The sequence below is a fragment of the Rhinoraja longicauda genome, chromosome 8 (assembly GCF_053455715.1).
Source record: "Rhinoraja longicauda isolate Sanriku21f chromosome 8, sRhiLon1.1, whole genome shotgun sequence".
Taxonomy (NCBI): domain Eukaryota; kingdom Metazoa; phylum Chordata; class Chondrichthyes; order Rajiformes; family Arhynchobatidae; genus Rhinoraja; species Rhinoraja longicauda.
The window spans coordinates 43,350,430-43,373,334 of record NC_135960.1 but is presented as its reverse complement, the minus strand read 5'-3'; the positions used below and the strand labels follow the sequence as shown (position 1 = coordinate 43,373,334).

General features: G+C 45.2%; 1 protein-coding gene across 1 annotated transcript in view; it reads right to left on the bottom strand.

Annotated features, from left to right (window-relative positions):
- cps1 (carbamoyl-phosphate synthase 1, mitochondrial) overlaps positions 1-22,905 on the bottom strand; it is a 144,038-nt gene that overhangs the window by 15,387 nt on the left and 105,746 nt on the right. The window contains exons 22-28 of the mRNA XM_078403776.1: positions 14,733-14,874; positions 13,452-13,517; positions 13,299-13,362; positions 10,626-10,807; positions 7,097-7,291; positions 5,066-5,133; positions 1,522-1,597 (exon numbers count right to left, since the gene is read on the bottom strand). Of these exons, the coding sequence (XP_078259902.1) occupies positions 1,522-1,597; positions 5,066-5,133; positions 7,097-7,291; positions 10,626-10,807; positions 13,299-13,362; positions 13,452-13,517; positions 14,733-14,874 (793 nt within the window). The remainder of the gene's footprint in view (positions 1-1,521; positions 1,598-5,065; positions 5,134-7,096; positions 7,292-10,625; positions 10,808-13,298; positions 13,363-13,451; positions 13,518-14,732; positions 14,875-22,905) is intronic.

The window sequence follows — 22,905 nt, the reverse complement described above, 5'->3', positions numbered from 1 at the left end:
TGTGTTGATCCATGTCCACCATTCACCTTCACCATTGAGTCACTGGCATAACATGAGCTGTGGAGTCTTCCCTGGTCAGTTGATCAGTAGGCCTGCTAAGACTCAGCCGCAACCCCTCTCCCCTCTTCCCCCCCCCCCCCCCCCCCCCCACACCACACACACAATCACGTCCCAGGTGCTCAACTAAGAGGTCTTCAAAATGCCCGTTCCTGCTGGTCGGCCAACTTCCTTTGTTCCACACAAGATTGTTGCGTAAAAACAGCTACACAAATTATTGAATTGGAGAGTGGCCTTGTGTCCATTCCCACCAAAAAAAGAAACACAACAAGTTCATCTGAGAGGAAGCAAGAGTTAGAAAGAAAAATCTATAAAACATATCAAAAGCAAAAAGTAGTCTGAAGAAGGGTCTCTGGTGTGGAAGAGGCCCAGGACAGAAAGTTTCCCTCTCCCCTAACTCTCAGTCTGAAGAAGAGTCTCGACCCGAAACATTACCCATTGCTTTTCTCCAGAGATGCTGCCTGACCCACTGTGTTACTCCAGCATGTTGTGCCTATCTTCGGGGTAAATCAGCATCTGCAGTTCCTTCCTATGTATTACCAGAACACTGTTTGGATTAGAGGGTTTCAGCTACAGGGAGTGGTTGGAAAGTCTTGGATTGTTTTTTCTGGAACATCAGAGGTTGAGGGGAGACAAGAGAAGTATATAAAATTATGAAAGTCATCGATAGAGTAGACAGTCAGAACCTTTTTGCCACGGTGGAAATATCCAACACTAGAGGGCATAGCTATAAGGTGAGAGGGGAAAAGTTTAATGGAGATGTGGGGGGCAATTTTTTTTTCCACAGAGTTGTAGGCGCCTGGAATGCCCCTGGAGGCAGATGGAATCGTGACTTTTAAGAGGCTTTTAGATGGCCACATGGAAGTGCATGTGAGGGATATGGATCAAGTCCAGACAGATGAGATCATAATAGTCATACAGCTTGGAAACAGGCCCTTCGGCCCAACTTGCCCACAATAACCACCATGCCCCGCGTAAGTTCCACCCTGCCTGCGTTTGGCCCATATCCCATTTCTTTGTATTTTCAACTCTGGCCTTTGTTCAACCTTCTGCCAATCAACCCACCCACCCACCCTGTGTTCACCTATCATTTGCCAGACTTTGTCCTGCTCCCACCTCCCTTCCAGCTTTCTCACCCCACTGCAATCAGTCTGAGAAAGGTCCCAACACCTATCTATGTTCTCCAGAGATGCTGCCCGGCCCACTGAGTTACTCCAGCATTTTGTGTCTTGTTTTTGTAAACCAGCATCTGCAGTTCCTTGTCTCGTGTATTGTAGGAGTAGGCTTCCGTTAATGGAAAGTGAAGAGAATGAACACTTCCACGTATCAAAATGCTTTCCATCACATTCTAGACAAAGAAAGCAAGGCTGCAGGTTGTTCTTGCTGACTAATAGGAGCACTGCAAAGAGCACAAACAAAACAGAAATATGAGGAGACTTAAAGAGCCAGACTGGCAACAGGTACCTGAGAGACACGGGCCGCCTCTGCCAGAAACCTGTTCATCTCCTCGGCATCGTGAGCCACGTTCATGGCTGACCCACTGGAACAGATAGAATCATACCTTCATCAAGTGTCTTCACATTAGCATTGCACTCAAAGGTCTTACATGCTGCTCTTACATGGTGCTCAGCACCACCACAAAGCATCTTTTCCCAAACCCCCAAATTTGGCACAAAGCCTCTAAACCCCAACCCCAGCTATGATTTTCAATGGTCTATGATGACTGACTGTGTCCACCACTGAATAACGTGGAGCACAGCTAGCCTTACGTACACATATCAGAAGATACATGATCTCGGACTTAAAGGCAATATCTCAGATCCATTCAGAAGTTGTCCATAACAGCAACAGAGAACATGAAACGAGATAACAGGGGACCAGGCCTTTCGGCCCATAATGACATGCTGAATATAGTGCCAAGTTATATTAATCTCCTCTGTCTGCACATGATCCATATTGCCTGCATATCCATATGTCTATTTCAAAGCCTGTTAAACTCCACTATCATATCTGCTTTCGCGACTACCCGGACAGCACATATCAGGCACCCACCACTCTCTGTGTAAAAAACGTCCCACACATCATCTCTAAAAAATCTCCCTCTGATCTTAAAGCTATGCCCTCTAGTCTTTGATACTTCCACCCTGGGCTCTGCAGAATCTTATCTAAACCTTTATATACTTGCATCAGGTCACCTCTCAACCTCCAGAGAATACAATCTAAGTTTGCCCAAACTTTCTTGCAGCTAATATCCTCTAATCCAGGATAAACCTCTTCTGCAAAGACTCCACATTCTTCCTGTAATGGAACGACCAGATTACACACATTACGCCAAGAGTGGCCTAACCAACATCCTATCAATATGCACATGACTTCCTGACTCTTATACTCAATGCCCAATCCATGACTGCAAGTTTAACATACACCTTCTTTATTACTCCTTGCACTTATGTTGTCACTTTCAGGAAGTTATGGGCTTGGATCCCAAGGTCCCTCTGTACATCAATATTGTTAGTAGTTTTGCCAATAACACATTCGTGCAATGCTTCAAACTTACTCAGATAACACTCCATCTACCAATTCTCCAACCATATCAGTAACTGATCTAAATCCCGCTGTGTTGTTTGACAGTCTTCCTCACTATCTGCAACTCTACCAATTTTGGTGTCATCTTCAAATTTATAAACCAACCCATCTACATCCAAAAACGCTCACCAAATCCACCCAAAACTTCATCCTCAACATTGATGGTCTCCCAGTATCCACCTCCCCTCACATCCGGAATCTTGGAATCATCTTTGATCAAACCCTCTCCTTCGACAAACACATCAAACACATCACAAAGACAGCCTTCTTCCACCTCAAAAACATTGCCCGTCTCCGTCCATCCCTCTCCTCCACAGCTGCAGAAACCCTCATCCACGCCTTCATCACCTCCCGTCTGGACTACTGCAACAGCCTCCTCTATGGCGCACCCTCAAAAATCATCAGTAAACTTCAATACATTCAAAACTCCGCTGCCCGTCTACTCACCCACACCCCGATCCGTGACCATATCACCCCCGTCCTTTACAAACTCCACTGGCTCCCCATCCCCCAGAGAATCCAGTACAAAATCCTCCTCATAACCTACAAAGCCCTCCATAACCTGGCCCCATCCTACCTAACCGACCTCCTGCACAGGCACACTCCCACCTGCACCCTCCGCTCTGCTGCTGCCAATTTCCTATCCCCCCACATCCGGACCAAACTCAGATCCTGGGGGGACAGGGCTTTCTCCATCGCTGCTCCCACCCTATGGAACACTACCCCAAACCGTTAGAGACTCCTCCACACTCACCACATTCAAAACATCGCTGAAGTCTCACCTGTTCAGTACTGCCTTCAACCACTGAAGGTCACCTCACCTTCTGTCTCCTTTCTCTGTTCGTTTACTTATTTACTTATTTATCTGTTTATTCATTTCCCTATGTTCTCTAAATCTCTGTAAAGCGTCTTTGAGTATATGAAAAGCGCTATATAAATAAAATGCATTATTATTATTATTATTATTACATTTGGCCTAATATGCCAACTTGGACAGCATGGGCTGCCAAAGGACCTGTTCCCATGTTGTATAACTCTATGGCTCCATAAGTTTATGTCATCACAAACAGCAGATCACCAAGCACGGATCCCTGCAGAACACCACTGGCCACAGATCTCCAGCCAGAGTAACAACCTTCCACCACAACCCTCTGATTTCTATGGGGAAGCCAGTTCAGAATCTAAATGACTGTCACTGTGGTTCCCTTAATCTTCTGGATTAAGCCTCCCATGAGGAACTTGGTCGAATGTCATACTAAAATGGATGTAGCATCTTGCCCTACCCTCATCAATCACCTTTGTTACTTCATCAAAAAACTCAATCAAGTTAGTAAGACATTACCTGCCATATATTCAGCCCCTAATTAGCCCATTCTCTTCCCAATTGCAAGCCCATCCTGAAAAATCCTCTCCAATAGCTTCCCTACCAATGAAGTGAGGCTCACCGGCCTACTATCTACTTCCCTCCTTAAACAAAGGAACAACAATGGCTACTTTCCTGTCCTCTTGGATCTCTGCAATGGCTAATAGGATAAAAAAGATCTTAATTGAAACCTTGCACTATCTTCTCTTGCCTCCCTCAATAACCTGGGATCAATATCCTGAGGCTCTGGGAATTTATTGATCTAAATGCTTTTCAAGAATCCCTCACTTTAATCACAAACTGCCCTAACATATTAATATATCTCACAATGATCTCATTATCCTCCATGTCTTTTATCTTGATGAATACAGATGCCAAGTACATATTTAGTAGCTCGCCTACATCCTTGGACACCAAGCATAAATTCCTTCCTTTATCCTTGAGCTTTCACCTTACGACCTACATAGGTACCATTAAATTATTCTTACATAGTGTAAGTCCTGTTTATCAGATCACAACCTCAGATCCATGAGTTGAAAAGTCAAGGATAAGGGAAAGAATTTACGCTCAGAGACAGAGGATGTAGGTGAGATACTAAACTAGTACGAGACCGTGGGACACGCAGATATAAAGCTCCAACCACTATTCTTTGCATTTGCTCCAGTCAATGATAAGGATGATCTTGTCCAAAACCAGCTGTTCAGATCCTATAAGAGAAAGAGCAGGGAGAATCTCCAAGGAAACAAAATGGCCTTCAGACTGTACAGCTGGCTGCTACGGGCACGCTATGATACCTCAGGTGATGACAGGCAGGATAATGCTCAACTCTAGCATTCACGCCACAGCATGTCCACACTCAAATAAAACTAAAGTCATTTGGGGGAACAAGTCCAATCTTCAGAAAAAGACACCCAGGAATGAGTCAAAAATACTGTGCAACAATCCCTGCAAAATCAGTTTTGTATACCAGAGTTTCGATGTTTGGTTTCTTTATTAAATTAGGCTGATATTTCTCAGACGCCACATGGAACCCCAAGCACAAACATAACAGATCCATACCTTAGGACATAGGATGGTCTCAGCAAACAGGGATATCCCACAGTCTCCGCAAATTTGAGTGCATCGTCCTAGTAGAGAGAAGACACCACATCAGTGAAAAGCTCATTTGCTTAGCACCAAGCATTACTCTCACACTGAGTAGAGCATGGTTCACATCACCAGTCTGACAAAAGGCAAGTATAAATTTCATTGGAATACTACTCTGATCATAACATTGCTTCTATTTATTCACAAAATGCTGGAGTAACTCAGCAGGTCAGGCAGCATCTCGGGAGAGAAGGAATGGGTGACGTTTCGGGTCGAGACCCTTCATCAGTCTGAAGAAGGGTCTCGACCCGAAACGTCACCCATTCCTTCTCTCCCGAGATGCTGCCTGACCTGCTGAGTTACTCCAGCATTTTGTGAATAAATACCTTCGATTTGTACCAGCACCTGCAGTTATTTTCTTATATAACATTGCTTCTGAAACTTTATCCAGAACCTTGTGCCTTTCTAGCACATCACCTTATTTTTCCTTAGTTTTGGACAGGACCAAAGTCCAAGTATTTAACAAGACAAAAAATGCTGGAGTATCTCAGTGGGCCAGGCAGCATTTCTGGAGAACATGAATAGGTGATGATTCGGGTCAGAATCCATCCTCAGACTGATTATGGTGTTGTGGGTGAGGGAGAAAATGCTGGGTGAGAAATGGGGGCAGGATAAAGATGGCAAATGATAAGTGGATGCAGCTATGGGTTTCTTTTTGATTGGCAGATATTGGACAAAGGCCTGAGATGAAAAGACAAAAAGTTGGAGATAAGGACAGAAGAGCTATGAACTGTGAAGCCAGAGGAATGAATATAGGTGGAATGGGACAGGAGAAAAAGAGAGTACAAGAAAATAACTGCAGATGCTGGTACAAATCGATTTATTCACAAAATGCTGGAGTAACTCAGCAGCTCAGGCAGCATCTCGGGAGAGAAGGAATGGGTGACGTTTCGGGTCGAGACCCTTCTTCAGACTGAGAAAAAGAGGAGAAAAAGAGAAATGGGTACGAATCCAGCACAAGGAAGAAAGGGGAGCGGGAAAGTGGTAGCGGGGTGGAGTTTGTTTGTAGTTATCTAAAATTGGAGAATTCAATTTACATCCTATTAGGTTAAAAGTTACCAAAGCAGATAATTGGGTGTTGTTCCTCCAGTTTGCATGTGACCTCACTTTAGAATTTGAGGAAGCCTCGTGGCGGCGAGTTTCGGGATTCAAGAATGGGGATCAGTGAAATAATAGATTTACTAATGGGAGCAGTGATGGGAAATCTGGTGCAAAGAGATTAGGAACAGATGGGCAATTAATTTAATGATTCAGGAACGGAGGTGCAATGAAATTAGTGGATGAATGATAACAGCGGCACAGTCTTAAGCTTGTTGAGATGCTGCCTCAAAGCATGGTCAACCTGGGTTCAATCCTACCTCAGGTACTGTCTGTGTGGAATTTGCACATTTACCCTGTGAATGAGTAGACTTTGTCTGGGAACTGTGGCTTTCTCCCTCATGGAATGAAATGCCAGAAGAGGTACAATAAAATTAAAAAGCGCCTTGGACAGATACATGGATAGGAATGGTTCAGAGGGACATGCACCTAATGCAGGCAAATAGGACAAGCTGAGATGGGGCATCTTTGTCAGCATGGACGGGTTGGGCTGAAGGGCCTGTTTCCATGCTGTATGCCTCTATCCTAATGATGTGTGTGTCGATAGAGTAAATGGCCTCTAAGTGATCCTTTGTGTAGATAAGTGGCAAAAAAAATTGAAGAGGAGTTGACGGCACATGCGAGGGAATGAGTTGCAGGATTGTTGAATAAAAGGAGAGTTGATGGTTGGCACTACTGTCCTGAGAGCTAGCATGCACCCATTGCATTCAATGGCCTGTGAATGGGTTGTTATTAGATTAGGGTATCAGGAATAGGAAGGGCATTTTCTCCAGAGAGCCTAACTTACTGTGGACCCAGCCCACATTCTTCATCACATTTTGCCGCTATGACATGGCAGTTAATTACCAGGGTTCTGGCGGCTGTCCATGAGGCCTGCGAAACCTGAAGTTCGTCAAGTACTGCAGAGAAAATGGAGCGATCTTCAGCCCGGTCAATCTGCTTTGGGTTGGTGCCCAGGATGTTCACACCGTACTTGTACAAGGGGAGGGCTAAATTGTTTGGAATCTGGCCACCCACAGAAATAATGGCTCCTGTGCAGCCCTGAGAGGATAAAAATCACAATGCAATGACTCAACATAATCAGCAAGAACACAATAATCCACGGCTCAAAACGTTACTGTAAACGTACATACAGAATTGCAGATCAGACAGGCAATTGGCGACAGGAAATCACGGGATGCTTCTTTAAGGCAGATAAAATTCAGAGCAAATCAATCTGATCTGCTCCGAATGAGTTCAGAAGTTAGTCTTAGTACCTTGATTGCATGTTTGAGGAGGTGACAAAGGTGATCGATGAGTGTAGGGTGGATGTTGTCTACACGGATTTTAGTAAGGCAATTGATAATGTTCCCATGGTAGGCTGATGCAGAAGATTAAGATACACGTGATTAACATTGACATGGTTCAATGAATTCAGGACTAGCTGACTGGTAGAAAACAGAGGATTGGGCTGGAAGAAATGGAAGGCTGGAGGTCCGTGACCAGTGGAATTTTGCATATTTGTGCTGTTTGTGACACTCATCAATGACGAACATAAAAAGAGATGGATTGGTTCATACGTATGCACATGGCCCAATGTTGCTCGGGTTGCATAGGAAAGCTGCTCAAGGTAAGCTGCAGGGTGTAAATCAGGATATGGGCAGAAAAATTGCAGATGGTGTTTAATCCAAGCAAGTGTGAGATGTGTCACTTTGGGAGGTCAAATGTAAGGGGAAAATATACAATTAATGGCATGACCCATAACACCAATGTACAGAGGTATCTTGGAGTACAAGTTCATAATTCCCTGAAAGTGGCAACACAAGTAGAGTGCTAAAGAAGGCATATTATATGTCGTGTCTTCATAGGTCAGACATTGAGTGTAGGAGTCAGGAAGTCATGATGCAGCTTTACAGGACTTTGGTTAGGCTGCATTTGGAGTATTGCACGCAGCTCTCTTTTCCCCATTACAGGAAGGATTGGGAGGTTTTGGAAAAGATGCAGAAAAGGTCTGATGCATGGATTACGGGTATTAGCTAAAAATAGAGGTTCGACAGACTTGGGATTGGTTTCTCAGGAACTCCGGACGTTTTGGTGAGATCTGATAGAAGTATATAGCATTATGAGAGACATAGATAAATAGATTAGACACAGAACCTTTTTCCCAGGAAGGAAAAAACAAATACTAGAGGGCGTAGCTTTATGGTGAGAGGGGCAAAAGTTAAAGGAGACCTTTTTTTTTAAACAGAGGGTGTTGGGAGCTGGAACCCACTGCTGGGGTGGTGGTTAAGGCAGATACCATTGTGGTATTTAAGAGACTTTTGGATAGGCATATAGATATGAAGGATGTGAAGCGATATGGATTATGTGCAAGTAGTTAAGAGATGGTCTTGGCATCATGTTCAGCAAAGACATTGTCGTTCCAAATGAATCTGTTTGAGCTTTCTTGAAGACGTGACCAAAACGATTGATGAGGTCAAAGTTGTTGATGTTGTATGCATAGATTTCAGTAAAGCATTCAACATGGGTCCAATATGGTAGGCTGCTCCATAAGGTTAGATCGCGTAGGATCTAAGGAGAGATAGCTGAATGGATAGAAAATTGGCTTCATGGAAGGAAATCAAAGGGGATGGTGGAAAGTTGCTTCTCGGACTGGAGGTCTGCGACTAGTGGTGTGCCAAAAGGTTCGGTGCTGGGTCCATTACTGTTTGACATCTATATCAATAATTTGAGATGAGAAAGTACATGGCAAAATTAGCAAGTTTGCTAATGATACAAAAGTGGGTGGTTTGCAGATAGTGAAGATGGTTATCAAAAATTGCAGCAGGATATTGAATGGTTGGACAGGTGGGCTGAGGAATGGTTGATGGAATTTAATACAGAGAGATGCGAGGTGTTACATTTTGGAAAGTTTAAGATGGGCACGATATACACAGTGAATGGTATGGCTCATGGAAGTGTTGTAGAGCAGAGGGATGTAGGAGTGCAGGTACATAGTTCCTTGAAGGTGACATCACAGGTAGATGGGGTTGTCAAAACGGCCTTTGGCATATTGGCCTTATCAGTCAGAGTATTGAGTATAGAAGTTGGGAGCGCAGGAGGATGAGGAATGATCTTATAGAGGTATATAAAATCATGAGCAGAATAGATCAGGTGGACGTGGAGATTCTCGTGCCCAGAATAGAGGAATTAAGAACCAGAGGGCATAGGTTTAAGGTGAATGGGGAAGGATTTTATTGGAATCTGAGGGGTAACATTTTCATGCAAAGGGTGTTGAGTGTATGGAACAAGCTACTGGAGGAGGTTGAGGCAGGGACTACCGCAATTTATAAGAAGCAATTAGATAGGTACATGGATAGGACAGGTTTAGACCAAGTGGACCCGTTGGGCCCAAACCTCTCCTGCATTGGTGCAGCACCCTCTCCTCCCCCCTCCCCCCCTGCCTTCCACTCCCCATCCCTCACCCTCCCCCCGCCCCTCCCTCTCCCCACTCCACCCCCCTTATCCTCCTTCCCCACCCTCCACCCCCTCCCTCCCTAGGAGATAGATTTAAACTTTAAAATGTGAATAACTTTAAAAATATAACACCGATTTCAATGAAACTTCTTCCATTAGCACCAAAGGGGCGACAGTGAGTAAGGTGAGCCTAGAATTGTTGTGCTATCGTGTACCGTTTTGGCTGTAGTTCAGGAACAAACAAACAAATGAGTTTTAGTATATAGATAGGCCAAATGCAGGCAAGTGGGACTAGTGTAGATAGGACATGTTGGTTGGTGTGGGCAAGTTGGGCCGAAGGTCCTGTTTCCACATTGTATGACTCGTTGACTCTAAGAGTCTATAAAAGGACTATTCATGTGCTGTACTGTTCTATGTTTTATGAATTAGTGGGACACTACTAGTGGAGATAGGACTATATCTGTATTATACTCGGGCACGCTATTACACAGGTCTGTCACTACATAGCGCTGGGATACAGCACTAGAGGAAACCAGACTATCACAGAGAAGGGGGACAAGAGATCGGAAGAACAAAGGGGATATTGCTGATGGGTTGAAACCAAAAGACAATTAAGGCAGTTAGATTTAAATTATGTTGCTTTGCTTTTGTATTGTGTTGCTAACAGCAGAGCGGTGGGATATGACCAACTAGCCAGACTAACCAACAAAAAGAGATAGAAAAACTGACCCAACAATTGCAGAAATGACCAATACAGAGAGAAGAGCGATTTGCCTAATTTGGAGAATCTGACGATGTGTGTGGACGATGAGGTGCAAGTCCAGAGAAGGTGAAGTGTTGTTCCTCAAGCTTATGTTGGAACTCTTTGAGACTGTGCGGATCAACTGCAGCAACAAGAGTCGCATGGGACAACACTGTGAAAGAAGAGTTACTGTCTCACCTCCTGTTCGTAAATGTCCAGGATCCTTTCCAGTGAGAGCTCCTCAAAGTAGAGCCGGTCGCACTCATCAAAATCTGTGCTGACAGTCTCGGGATTGTGGTTGACAACCACCGTCTTCTTTCCAAGGTGCCGTAGGGTTCGGATACTGGAAACGGCGCACCAGTCAAATTCCACACTGCTACCTGCAGACAAAAAACCCTGATGTATTGTGGCAATCACTGGAGTCAGTGCACACAGAGGCACCACCAATCAGGACATTATAGTCAAGAACCTAGGGTGAAGATTCCATCTCCAAAATAATACACCCAATTCAGCTGTCAGTTTGACCGTTATAAGCTTTTACAAGCCATGTTAACTAAATACTTCATCTGCAACAAGATACCCCTACAAAGACTTCAGCTGGTTTACCCAGAACATCCTTTTACTTGTGCTAAAGGCAAGAGATCAACCAACTATCGCTGAAAACTGGCTGAGATAAATGAGGTAAAACAGAAGTCCTTATCACAGTGGCATGAAGATGCAAAGGCCAAGGAGGACAGCGTGAAAACCGTAGGAGGATGGAACACTGGTGGGTTGGGGAATGATGCGCGATACCATCAGGGTAATAGTCGGGATTGTGATGTCCTCGGGGAAATAAAGACTTCAGAGGGACAAGGGGGCAGGAGGATGAATGATGTCCTCAGGAAACTGTGGGGGGTGGTGGAGGCAAAGTCCTCTTGAGGGGAAATTAGGCAGCAAAGTTCTCAGGAGGGTGGGCTGGGGTGGAAGCGAAGTCCCCGGATGGGGAACAAGATAGGGATGAAGTCCCGGGGGGGGGGGATGTCCTCAGACAGGGATGGGGTGTACGCTCGGGCAGGACAGGGATGTGTGAAGTGTAGAACATGGTGAGGTGAGAGATGTCCTTACCAGGGTGGGGGAGGGATGGGCAGAAGAGCACTCTTCATGTAATGAGGGAATTATGTCCTCAGGGAGATGGTGGGTGGGCAGTCCTCAGTGGAGCAGGAGGATGGAGTGACGTCATCACGGGGGGGGGGGTGTATGGGAGTAACGTAACATTAGTAAATAATAGTTGTTGATCAGTGCAGGCTCGATGAGAAGGGGCTGCTTCTGTACTTTATTTCTGTATGGCTATATATTGCTGAAACCGAGGCAGATACTTCATATGCGTAGAGAGTGTATATGTGATGGGGGGGGGGTTGCTTAAGGCAGCTAATAAGAAATTACTGCCAAACCCACCAGGGGTGCCAATAAGGTACTACCCAAGAAGTGAACATCATCCTTGTCCAGCTGGACAACCTCGGGCTCATCCAGGGGAGTGAGCAAGTCATAGATAGGAGTTACAGAGAGGTGGTCACGCCGAAGTGCAGGCAGATAATAGATTGGTGATCACTAGGAATGGGAGTAGGCAGAGAGTTCAGCAATCTCCTGTGGCCATTCCACTGCAAAACAGCTACACACCTTTAGCTACTAGTTGAGGTGGGATGACTGTTCAGGGGAGAGCAGCAGCAGCCAGGTATGTGACACCGGGCCAAGCTCTGAGGCACAGCGGGGTAGGGTGAAGTCACGGAGATCGATAGTGATAGGAGACTCGTCAATTAGGAGGACAGACAGGAGATTCTGGATAGTGATGGTGGAGGCAGATATGATAGTGGCATTTATGAGGCTGTTAAATAGGCACAGGGAAGTCCAAGGAATAGAGGGATATTGATCATTTACTGGCAGATGAAATCAGTTCAACTTGGCATTTTGTTAGGCACAAACATTTTGGTCTGAAGGGCCATCTTCTGTTCTGTTCAATGTTCTAAGATATCCTGTTAATCCATCTTTATTGTTGATAAAACCCCAAATCATCTGTTCGATGTATAAAGAAAAGACACCAAGTGCTGGTGTAACTCAGCAGGTCAGGCAGCATCCCAGGAGAACATGGATAAGTGACGTTTCGGGTTAGGACCCTTCTTCAGACTGTTCCTAGGTATGTTCCATAACATACTCTGCTAAAAAGCAATACCTGATGCACTCCACAAATTATTTTTCTACATTACCTTTGCCAGTTGGGCTCATCCAATCCCTACGTAAAAAAAGTAGGACAAGAGAATGAAAGTTGTGGCAGGGACTGACAAGAATGGATTCAAAAATATAGGTGATCGAAAGCTGAAATGTTTTAGAAGCTAATGAGAAGCTAGCGCTTGGGAGCATTGGTCATAACCATTAAGATGATATTGGTGAGGGATTGTTAGGAGATGGACAGCAGGACAGTATCTGGGGCTTCCAGAGGTATTTCTGGCAAGATAAAGGATCCCAAGCCAAATTGTCGACTTCCCTCCATCAATGCAGCCTGAGCTAATGACTTCCTCCAGTTGCTCTCCCTTTCATTTCCAGAGGTAATGATGGGAATAGAAGGCACCGCTGGCCATTATGGATTCCAAACAACCACAACGCTGCACGACTAGACACAGTAGGAGAGGTGCCAGTCGTGCAGTGTGTGCTTGACCATATTATTGGGTGCACTGAACTTAAAAGAGATATGAGTAGAGGGGATATTGCATTATCACCTTCACATCATTTGTCAAGTGGTTATTAAGCTACTTTACTATTGTGATAAGGGGAGAAGCACGAGGGGATCAGGTCAAGTATGGAGCTGTGAGAATGGCAATTAAACTCTGTTTGAGTTACCAATATGGTATGGTCCACAGCCCAGCACCATTATTCCATGGTCGTTGAAATCCAAGTCATGCTCCTGAAAGAGAAATAGAGTTCAGCCATTTTTGGTCACAGGTTTAGAGAAACGCCACAAATAAAAACCAATAGAGCCTCCATGATTCTCACCTGTCCGTGGTAAGTGGAATAGAGGTAATTGGTGACAGCTGGGTACTCTGCAGCTAGTGTGTCAATCTAGTAAAGGGGAGAAGAACATGGAGTGAATAAACCAGAAATGGGCAGTCATGTACAGCGTTGTGGTTGTTTGGAATCAGTCTAAGTTAAGTGCCTCCATCACTTATCCACAAGATGCTGATCACTGTGTGTAGCTTCTTCCAAACCTTCACCAGCTTTAGTATATTGGCCAGCATGAAACTGCCAAACATCACATCCTTTCAAAACTTAAAAAAACACTTTACCAGTAATTCCTCATCATTCAAACTTTGGTTTCACATCGTTTTCCTCCATTAATACTATCATTAGTAATAGTAATATTCTACCCAAATCTTCTGCAAACTAACCCATCTGTCCCAGGTGGAACTGCACTCTAGTTTAACCTGAAAATTGCTACCCTGACCACGAAAGTAAAACCTCCCATATTCAAGCCCATCAACCAGCATCATCAATAATTGCTAGTGGAGATGCCATGAATGCTTAAATCTGCACAATCATTGACAATATTGTGTGCTGATGTGCTCCCCCAATATCAATCCATTAATTAGGTGCAATTACACAAGGTGATATTTATAATATATTTCAGTGATTTGGATGAAAATCTAGACATTAGTAAGTTTGGTGTAACCGGGAAGATTATCAAAGAATACAGTGGGATACAAATCAGTCGCAACTTTGGATGGAGTAATGGTAGATGGGAGTTTAATCTGGACATATATAAAGTGTTGGACTGTATTTTGGGCGGTCAAGTGCAAGAGGAAAGTACACAGTAAATGGCAAAACATTTTAGAGCATTCATGTACAGAGAAATCTTGAGGGTAAAAGTACATGGCTCCCTGAAAGTGGCAATACAAGTGGATAAAATGGTGAAGAATGTGTACGGCATTCCTGTCTTCACCGGTCAGGAATTGAGTAAAAACATTTAAAATCCTGACTATGCAGGTCAGAATAGTGACGGGCAAGGGTCTTGGCAGCTTGTCGGATGGAAGAAGCAAAGAAATAGGATGGAATAAATCCATGGTATGAACTTTAAAAGTCAAAAGGTGATAAACTGGGAGTCTGGACCATATCTGAAGGACTCCTTCATTGGGCTCCATACATTACCACTTGTGGGATCGGCTGGCTGGAGTGCATTGAAACCAGAGCCTTCTACCTCTATGACTCTGCAATGTTGAGAACAATACTCTACAGTGAAAGATACAGCTCTGCTGCAGCAGACAACGTCGAGTCACTGACCTGCTTAACCTGCGGTTTGATGTTCCTCTTTATCCTCAGTTTCCTCGCATCTAGTTCACTTAGGCCAATGCAGTCCCCAATCTGTCGGTCTGAAAACCCATCTTGTTTTGCCTTTAAGAGCAGTGCATCAGTGATGGTTTCACTGGTGGGAGAGAGATCACAGTGGTTGCATCATGCTAGGTCTATCATTAACTCCTAAACCACACACACTCTGTTGATGAAACCTTCCATCACCATGCCCGTGTTATTAGGCAGAGTGGGAATGTATTTCATTCCAATACACTTCTAGTTCAATTTTTAAAAAAAGTTTTAGTGTCATTTCAAGATTCAGCCAAGAGAGTCTGCGAAGAGAACCAAGTGAGTTCAAAAGAGTGCAACCAGGAGATTGTGAGCCAACAGAAGTCGTCAAGTGTGTTTAATTATCATATGTCCCAAATGGGACAGTAAAATTCTTACTTGCAGCAGCACAACAGATATGCAAACATAGTACTCTGTAAACATCATAATAAACAACAAGAAAAATGGAGTACATAAAAACAATGATAGTGCAAAGACAAAACAATGCCCCCAAGTCTATGTGCAGGAAGGAACTGCAGATGCTGGTTTACACCGAAAATAGACACAAAATGATGGAGTAACTCAGCGGGACAGGCAGCATCTCTAGAGAGAAGGAATGGGTGACATTTCGGGTCGAGCTCTTTCTTCAGACTAGTCAATGGAAAGGGAAACGAGAGATGTAGACAATGATGTAGAGAGATATAAAACATACGAATGAAAGATATGCAAAAAAAGTAACGATATTAAAGGAAACAGGCCATTGTTACCCGTTTGCTAGGTGAAAATGGGAACCTGGTGCGACTTGAGTGGGGAAGGGATGGAGAGAGAGGGAGTGCAGGGGTTACTTGAAGTTAGAGAAAACAATACTCATACCACTGGGTTGTAAGCTGCCCAAGAAAATACGAGATGCTGTTCCTCCAATTTATGATTAGTCTCACTCTGACAATGGAGGAGGCCTAGGACAGAAAGGTCAGTGTGGGAATGGGAAGGGGAATTAAAGTGTTTGGCAACTGGGAGGTTAGGCAGGTCCAGGTGGACTAAGCGAAGGTCTTCAGCGAAACGATCGCCCTGTCTACGTTTGGTCCTGCCAATCTAAAAGAGTCCACATCTTGATCAACGGAAAGAGTAGCTGAGGTTGGAAGAGGTGCAAGTGAACCTCTGCCTAACCTGAAAGGACTGTCGGCGTCCCTGGACCAAGTCAAGGGAGGAGGTACGGGGACAGGTGTTGCATCCCCTGCGGTTGCAGGGGAAGGTACCCGGGGAGAGGGTGGTTTGGGTGGGAAGGGATGGGTTAACCAGGGAGCGGTCTCTGCGGAAGGCAGAAAGGGGTGGAAATGGGAAGATGTGACTTGTGATTATAATCCTTTGACATTTACGCCACTTCCAATGGGATCCCACCACGAGTCCCAAAGGGTGGTAGGTTTGTGGAACAAGCTGTCAGAGGAGGTAGTCAAGGCAGATGCTATCACAACATTAAAAAAATTAGACCGGTATATCGATAGGATAGGTTTAGAAGGATAGGGGCCAAACGCAGGCAAGTGGGACTAGTGTAGTTGGAACATATTGGTCAGCTTGGGCAAGTGAAGCTGAAGGGCATGTTTTCACGCTGTATGACTCTATGGTCAAATGCAGAGGGGAGTGCCAGCGAGATCGTATCCTTTGTTGACTTGTTGTGGCAGTAGGCAAATTGTAGAGGGTCCAGGTTCTTGTTGAAATAGGAGTTGTATGCGCCTAAAAAACCTCTCAAAGCACTTCATCACCACAGTCATTGGGGTACCTCAGACCGCAGTAAAGAGAGGTTGAAGATGTCTGCAAATATTCCAGCCATGGGTGCGCACTGGTTTTATGAACAGGGCCAGGTTTCCCACCAGGTCCAAATGCTTTCCAAGGATTCACCCTCCTGATATCGACCTTTGTGATTGAGATTGTAATACCATACTATGCTATGGAGGCCCGGCAAGGCACATCAGTACTCTCTCGTTCAAAGCATGCGTAGAATGTATTGAGCTCGTCTGGGAGGATGCTTCGCTGTTATGAGCTGCCCCCTGGTTTTGCCTTGTAGGAAGTGATGGCATGCGAGCCCTGCTACAGCTGCTGAACGGCAGCCTCATCCTCCAGTTTAGAGCGAAGGTCCCTTTTAGCCTTTCCGATGAGTGCAAGAAAGCACAGCCAAGAGAACCAGGCGAGTTCAGGGGAGATTATCAAATACCTGAGAGAGAAAGTTTAAAGTAGATGTGCAAGGCTCTTCTTCTCTTTAACACAGAGAGTGGTCGGTGCCTAGAACGCGCTGCCAGAGGTTTAGTAGAAGCAGATACAAAAGCAACGTTTGAGTTGTATTTAGACAGGCCAGGCAAGGAATAGTGGGATACAGACTATGTGCAAAAGATGGGGATTAGTGTGATTGACATTTTGTCGGCACTGACACGGTGGGTCAAAACTTCTATTACTGTGCTGCACTTTATTATGCTTTCAACGTTTCTATGTTAAGACAGAAATTTCTAGAAGCACACAGCACAATGTCAATGAGAGAAACAAAGTCAATGTCTGCTGCGAGGCATCAACATGAAATAACTCGGTTTCTCTTTCCACAGACACTGCCTGGCTTCTTGATCATTTCCAGCATTTTGCGTCTTCACCATATTTGCAGCCTCTGCAGTCATACTTTACAATGGAAATATTTAATTTATAAATGATGCCACAAGTAATCCACAAAAGCAAACTTAATGCTAGTATTTATTTCCAGAGGGCTTGTGTAGAAAAACAGGGATGTGATTTTGAGACTCTATATGGCGCTGGCAAGGCCACATTTGGAATATTATGAGCAATTTTGGACACCATAACTGAGGAAGAATGACTGGCTCTGGAGAGGGTTCAGAGGAGGTTTACAAGAATGATCCCAGGAATGAGTAGGTTAACCTATGAAGAGCATTTGTCGCCATTGGGCCTGTATAGACAATAGACAATAGGTGCAGGAGTAGGCCATTCGGCCCTTCGAGCCAGCACCGCCATTCAATGTGATCATGGCTGATCATTCTCAATCAGTACCCCGTTCATGCTTTCTCCCCATACCCCCTGACTCCGCTATCATTAAGAGCTCTATCTAGCTCTCTCGAATGTATTCAGAGAATTGGCCTCCACTGCCCTCTGAGGCAGAGAATTCCACAGATTCACAACTCTCTGACTAAAAGGGTTTTTCCTCATCTCTGTTCTAAATGGCCTACCCCTTATTCTTAAACTGTGGCCCCTGGTTCTGGACTCACCCAACATTGGGAACATGTTTCCTGCCTCTAACGTGTCCAACCCCTTAATAATCTTATACGTTTCGATAAGATCCCGTCTCATCCTTCTAAATTCCAGTGTATACAAACCTAGTCGCTCCAGTCTTTCAACATATGACAGTCCTGCCATTCCGGGAATTAACCTAGTAAACCTACGCTGCACGCCCTCAATAGCAAGAATATCCTTCCTCAAATTTGGAGACCAAAACTGCACACAGTACTCCAGGTGCGGTCTCACTAGGGCCCTGTACAACTGCCGAAGGACCTCTTTGCTCCTATACTCAACTCCTCTTGTTATGAAGGCCAACATTCCATTGGCTTTCTTCACTGCCTGCTGTACCTGCATGCTTCCTTTCAGTGACTGATGCACTAAGACACCCAGATCACGTTGTACGTCCCCTTTTCCTAACTTGACACCATTCAGATAATAATCTGCCTTCCTATTCTTACCACCAAAGTGGATAACCTCACACTTATCTACATTAAATACAATACAATATATCTTTATTGTCATTGTACCCAGGGGTACAACGAGATTGGGAATGCGCCTCCCATACGATGCAATAATTTAAGTAATTTAGACAGCAGCAACCCAACGAAACGAAACAGTTGTAACAGTTTTGGACAGGGTAAAGTGCAAGTTGATCTATGCGTTGTGGCCATCCGGCTCAGCAGGACCGGTTCATAGCAGCTATGGCCCTGGGGATGAAGCTGTTCCTGAGTCTGGAGGTGCGGGCGTAGAAGGCCTTGTATCGTCTGCCCGATGGAAGGAGTTCGAACAGACTGTTACAGGGGTGTGAAGAGTCTTTGTGGATGCTGGTGGCTTTTCTGAGGCATCGTGTGTTGTAGATGCCCTCCAAGTCTGGTAGCTGTGTTCCGATGGCCCTCTGAGCTCTATGGACTACCCGCTGTAGAGCTTTCCTTTCTGCCTCCGTGCAGCTGAGGTACCACACAGGGATGCCATGCGTTAGGATGCTCTCTATGGTGCAGCGGTAGAAGGTCGTCAGCAGCTGTTGGGGTAGACCAGACTTTTTCAGTGTTCTTAAGTAGAACAGTCTTTGTTGTGCCTTCTTGACCAGCGCAGCAGTGTTATTGGACCATGTTAGGTCCTCCGAAATGTGAGTGCCCAGAAACTTGAAGCTGGACACTCTCTCCACACTGTCCCCGTTGATAGAGATCGGGGCATATTCCCCATTATGTGACCTACGGAAGTTGATGATCAGCTCCTTGGTCTTGGTGGTATTTAGGGACAGGTTGTTATCCGAGCACCAGTCCACTAGGTTCTGCACCTCTGCTCTATAGTTTGTTTCATCCCCGTTGGTGATCAACCCGATCACCGTTGTGTCATCTGCAAACTTGACAATGGTGTTGGTGTTGAATGCAGGAACACAGTCGTGTGTGAAGAGGGAGTAGAGCATGGGGCTCAGAACACAGCCCTGTGGTGTGCCGGTACTCAGGGTGATAGTGGAGGACAGGTGCGGGCCCATTCTCACTGCCTGCGGTCATTCCAGCAGGAAGTCCAGGATCCAGTTGCATAACGACGAGCTGAGGCCTAGCTGGTGGAGTTTGGTGATGAGCTTGGTGGGGATGACCGTGTTGAAGGCGGAGCTATAGTCTATAAATAGCATCCTCACGTACGTGCCCTGTCTCTCTAGGTGAGTCAGGACAGTGTGAAGAGCCAGAGAGATGGCGTCCTCTGTGGATCTATTTGCCCTGTATGCAAATTGATGTGGGTCCAGTGACGGCCATGCATCCACCCACTCACACAACCTGTCCATGTCACCCTGCAACCTCATAGCATTTTCCTCACAGTTCACACTGCCACCTAGCTTTGTATCATCGGCAAATTTGCTACTGGTACTTTTAATCCCTTCATCCAAGTCATTGATGTATATTGTAAATAGCTGCGGTCCCAACACCGAGCCTTGCGGTACCGCACTAGTCACTGCCTGCCATTCTGAAAGGGACCCATTTATCCCCACTCTTTGCTTTCTGTCTGTCAACCAACTTTCTATCCATGTCAGTACCCTACCTCCAATACCATGTGCTCTAATTTTGCCCACCAATCTCCTATGTGGGACCTTGTCGAAGGCTTTCTGAAAGTCGAGGTACACCACATCCACCGGCTTTCCCCTGTCAATTTTCCTAGTTACATCCTCAAAAAATTCCAGTAAATTAGTCAAGCACGATTTCCCCATCGTAAATGAAGGCCCCATAAAATGTTGGCCTTCGTAACAAGAGGAGTTGAGTATAGGAGCAAAGAGGTCCTTCTACAGTTGTACCGGGCCCTGGTGAGACCGCACCTGGAGTACTCTGTGCAGTTTTGGTCTCCAAATTTGAGGAAGGATATTCTTGCTATGGAGGGCGTGCAGCGTAGGTTCACCAGGTTAATTCCCGGAATGGCGGGACTGTCGTATGTTGAAAGGCTGGAGCGATTGGGCTTGTATACACTGGAATTTAGAAGGATGAGGGGGGATCTTATTGAAACATATAAGATAATTAGGGGATTGGACACATTAGAGGCAGATAACATGTTCCCAATGTTGGGGGAGTCCAGAACAAGGGGCCACAGTTTAAGAATAAGGGGTAGGCCATTTAGAACGGAGATGAGGAAGAACTTTTTCAGTCAGAGGGTGGTGAAGGTGTGGAATTCTCTGCCTCAGAAGGCAGTGGAGGCCAGTTCGTTGGATGCTTTCAAGAGAGAGCTGGATAGAGCTCTTAAGGATAGCGGAGTTAGGGGGTATGGGGAGAAGGCAGGAACGGGGTACTGATTGAGAGTGATCAGCCATGATCGCATTGAATGGCGGTGCTGGCTCGAAGGGCTGAATGGCCTACTCCTGCACCTATTGTCTATTGTCTATTGTCTAAATCCATGCTGACTCGGAACTATCCTGTTACTGCGATCCAAATGCTCCGCAATTTCGTCTTTTATAATTTACTCCAGCATCTTCCCCACCACTGATGTCAGACTAACTGGTCTACAATTTCCCGTTTTCTCTCTCCCTCCTTTCTTGAAAAGAGGGATAATATTAGCTACCCTCCAATCCACAGGAACTGACCCGGAATCTATAGAACATTGGAAAATAATCACTAATGCGTCCACAATTTCTAGAGCCACCTCCTTAAGCACCCTGGGATGCAGACCATCATGCCCTGGGGATTTATCAGCCTCGAGTCCCATCAGTCTACCCAAAACTTTTTCCTGCCTAATGTGGATTTCCTCCAGTTCCTCTGTCACCCTAGGATCTCTGGCCACTAGAACATCTGGGAGATTGTTTGTATCCTCCTCAGTGAAGACAGATCCAAAGTACCAGTTCAACTCGTCTGCCATTTCTTTGTTCCCCATAATAAATTCCCCTGCTTCTGTCTTCAAGGGACCCACATTTGCCTTGACTATTTTTTTCCTCTTCACATACCTAAAAAAGCTTTTACTATCCTCCTTTATATTATTGGCTAGTTTACCCTCGTACCTCATCTTTTCTCCCCGTATTGCCTTTTTAGTTATCTTCTGTTGCTCTTTAAAAGAGTCCCAATCCTCTGGCTTCCCACTCTTCTTTGCTATGTTATACTTCTTCCCTTTTATTTTTATGCTGTCCTTGACTTCCCTTGTCAGCCACGGGTGCCTCTTACTCCCCTTAGAATCTTTCCTCCTCTTTGGGATAAATTGATCCTGCAACTTCTGCATTATTCCCAGGAATACCTGCCATTGCTGTTCCACAGTCTTCCCTGCTAGGGCCTCCTTCCAGTCAATTTTGGCCAGCTGCCTCATGCCTCTGTAATCCCCTTTGCTATACTGTAATACTGACACCTCCGATTTTCCCTTCTCCCTCTCAATTTGTAGAGTAAAGCTTATCATATTGTGGTCACTGCCTCCTAATGGCTCATTTACCTCAAGCCCCCTTATCAGGTCAGGTTCGTTACATAACACTAAATCTAGAATTGCCTTCTCCGTGGTAGGCTCCAGTACAAGCTGTTCTAAGAATCCATCTCGGAGGCACTCCACAAACTCTCTTTCCTGGGGTCCATTACCAACCTGATTTTCCCAGTCTACCTGCATGTTGAAATCTCCCATGACCACTGTAGCATTACATTTGTGACATGCCAATTTTAGCTCCTGATTCAACTTGCACACTATGTCGAGGCTACTGTTTGGGGGCCTGTAGATGACTCCCATTAGGGTCTTTTTACCCTTACAATTCCTCATCTCTATCCATACTGATTCTACATCTCCTGATTCTATGTCACTCCTTGCAAGGGAGTGAATATCATTCCTTACCAACAGAGCTACCCCGCCCCCTCTCCCCACGTGCCTGTTTTTTCTGTACGTTGTGTACCCCTGAATATTCAGCTCCCAGCCCTGGTCCTCTTGTAGCCATGTCTCAGTGATTCCCACAACATCATACTTGCCAATGCCTAACTGAGCCTCAAGCTCATCCACTTTATTTTTTATACTTCGCGCATTTAAATACAACACTTTAACTTCGGTATTTACCTCCCCTCTCACACCGGTCACAATTGGCCCTGACCTTACTCTCATATCCCTTCTAGAACTTCCCTTCCCATTCATTCGAGAGTCCTTTACAGTTTCTCCTCTATTCGCTTCCCCTTTAACTCCATCTTCATATTCCCAATTTGTCAACCACTCCCCCCCACTACTTAGTTTAAAGCCACGCTTGTAGCGCTAGCAAAACTGCCTGCCAGAATGTTGGTCCCCCTGCTGTCAGTGGAGTTTAAACGAATGAGGGGGGACCTCATTGAAACACACAGAATACTGAAAGGTTTGTATAGGTTTGGCCACCTTCATGTGTGGCTGCATCAGGCGGAGCATAGGGCCAAGG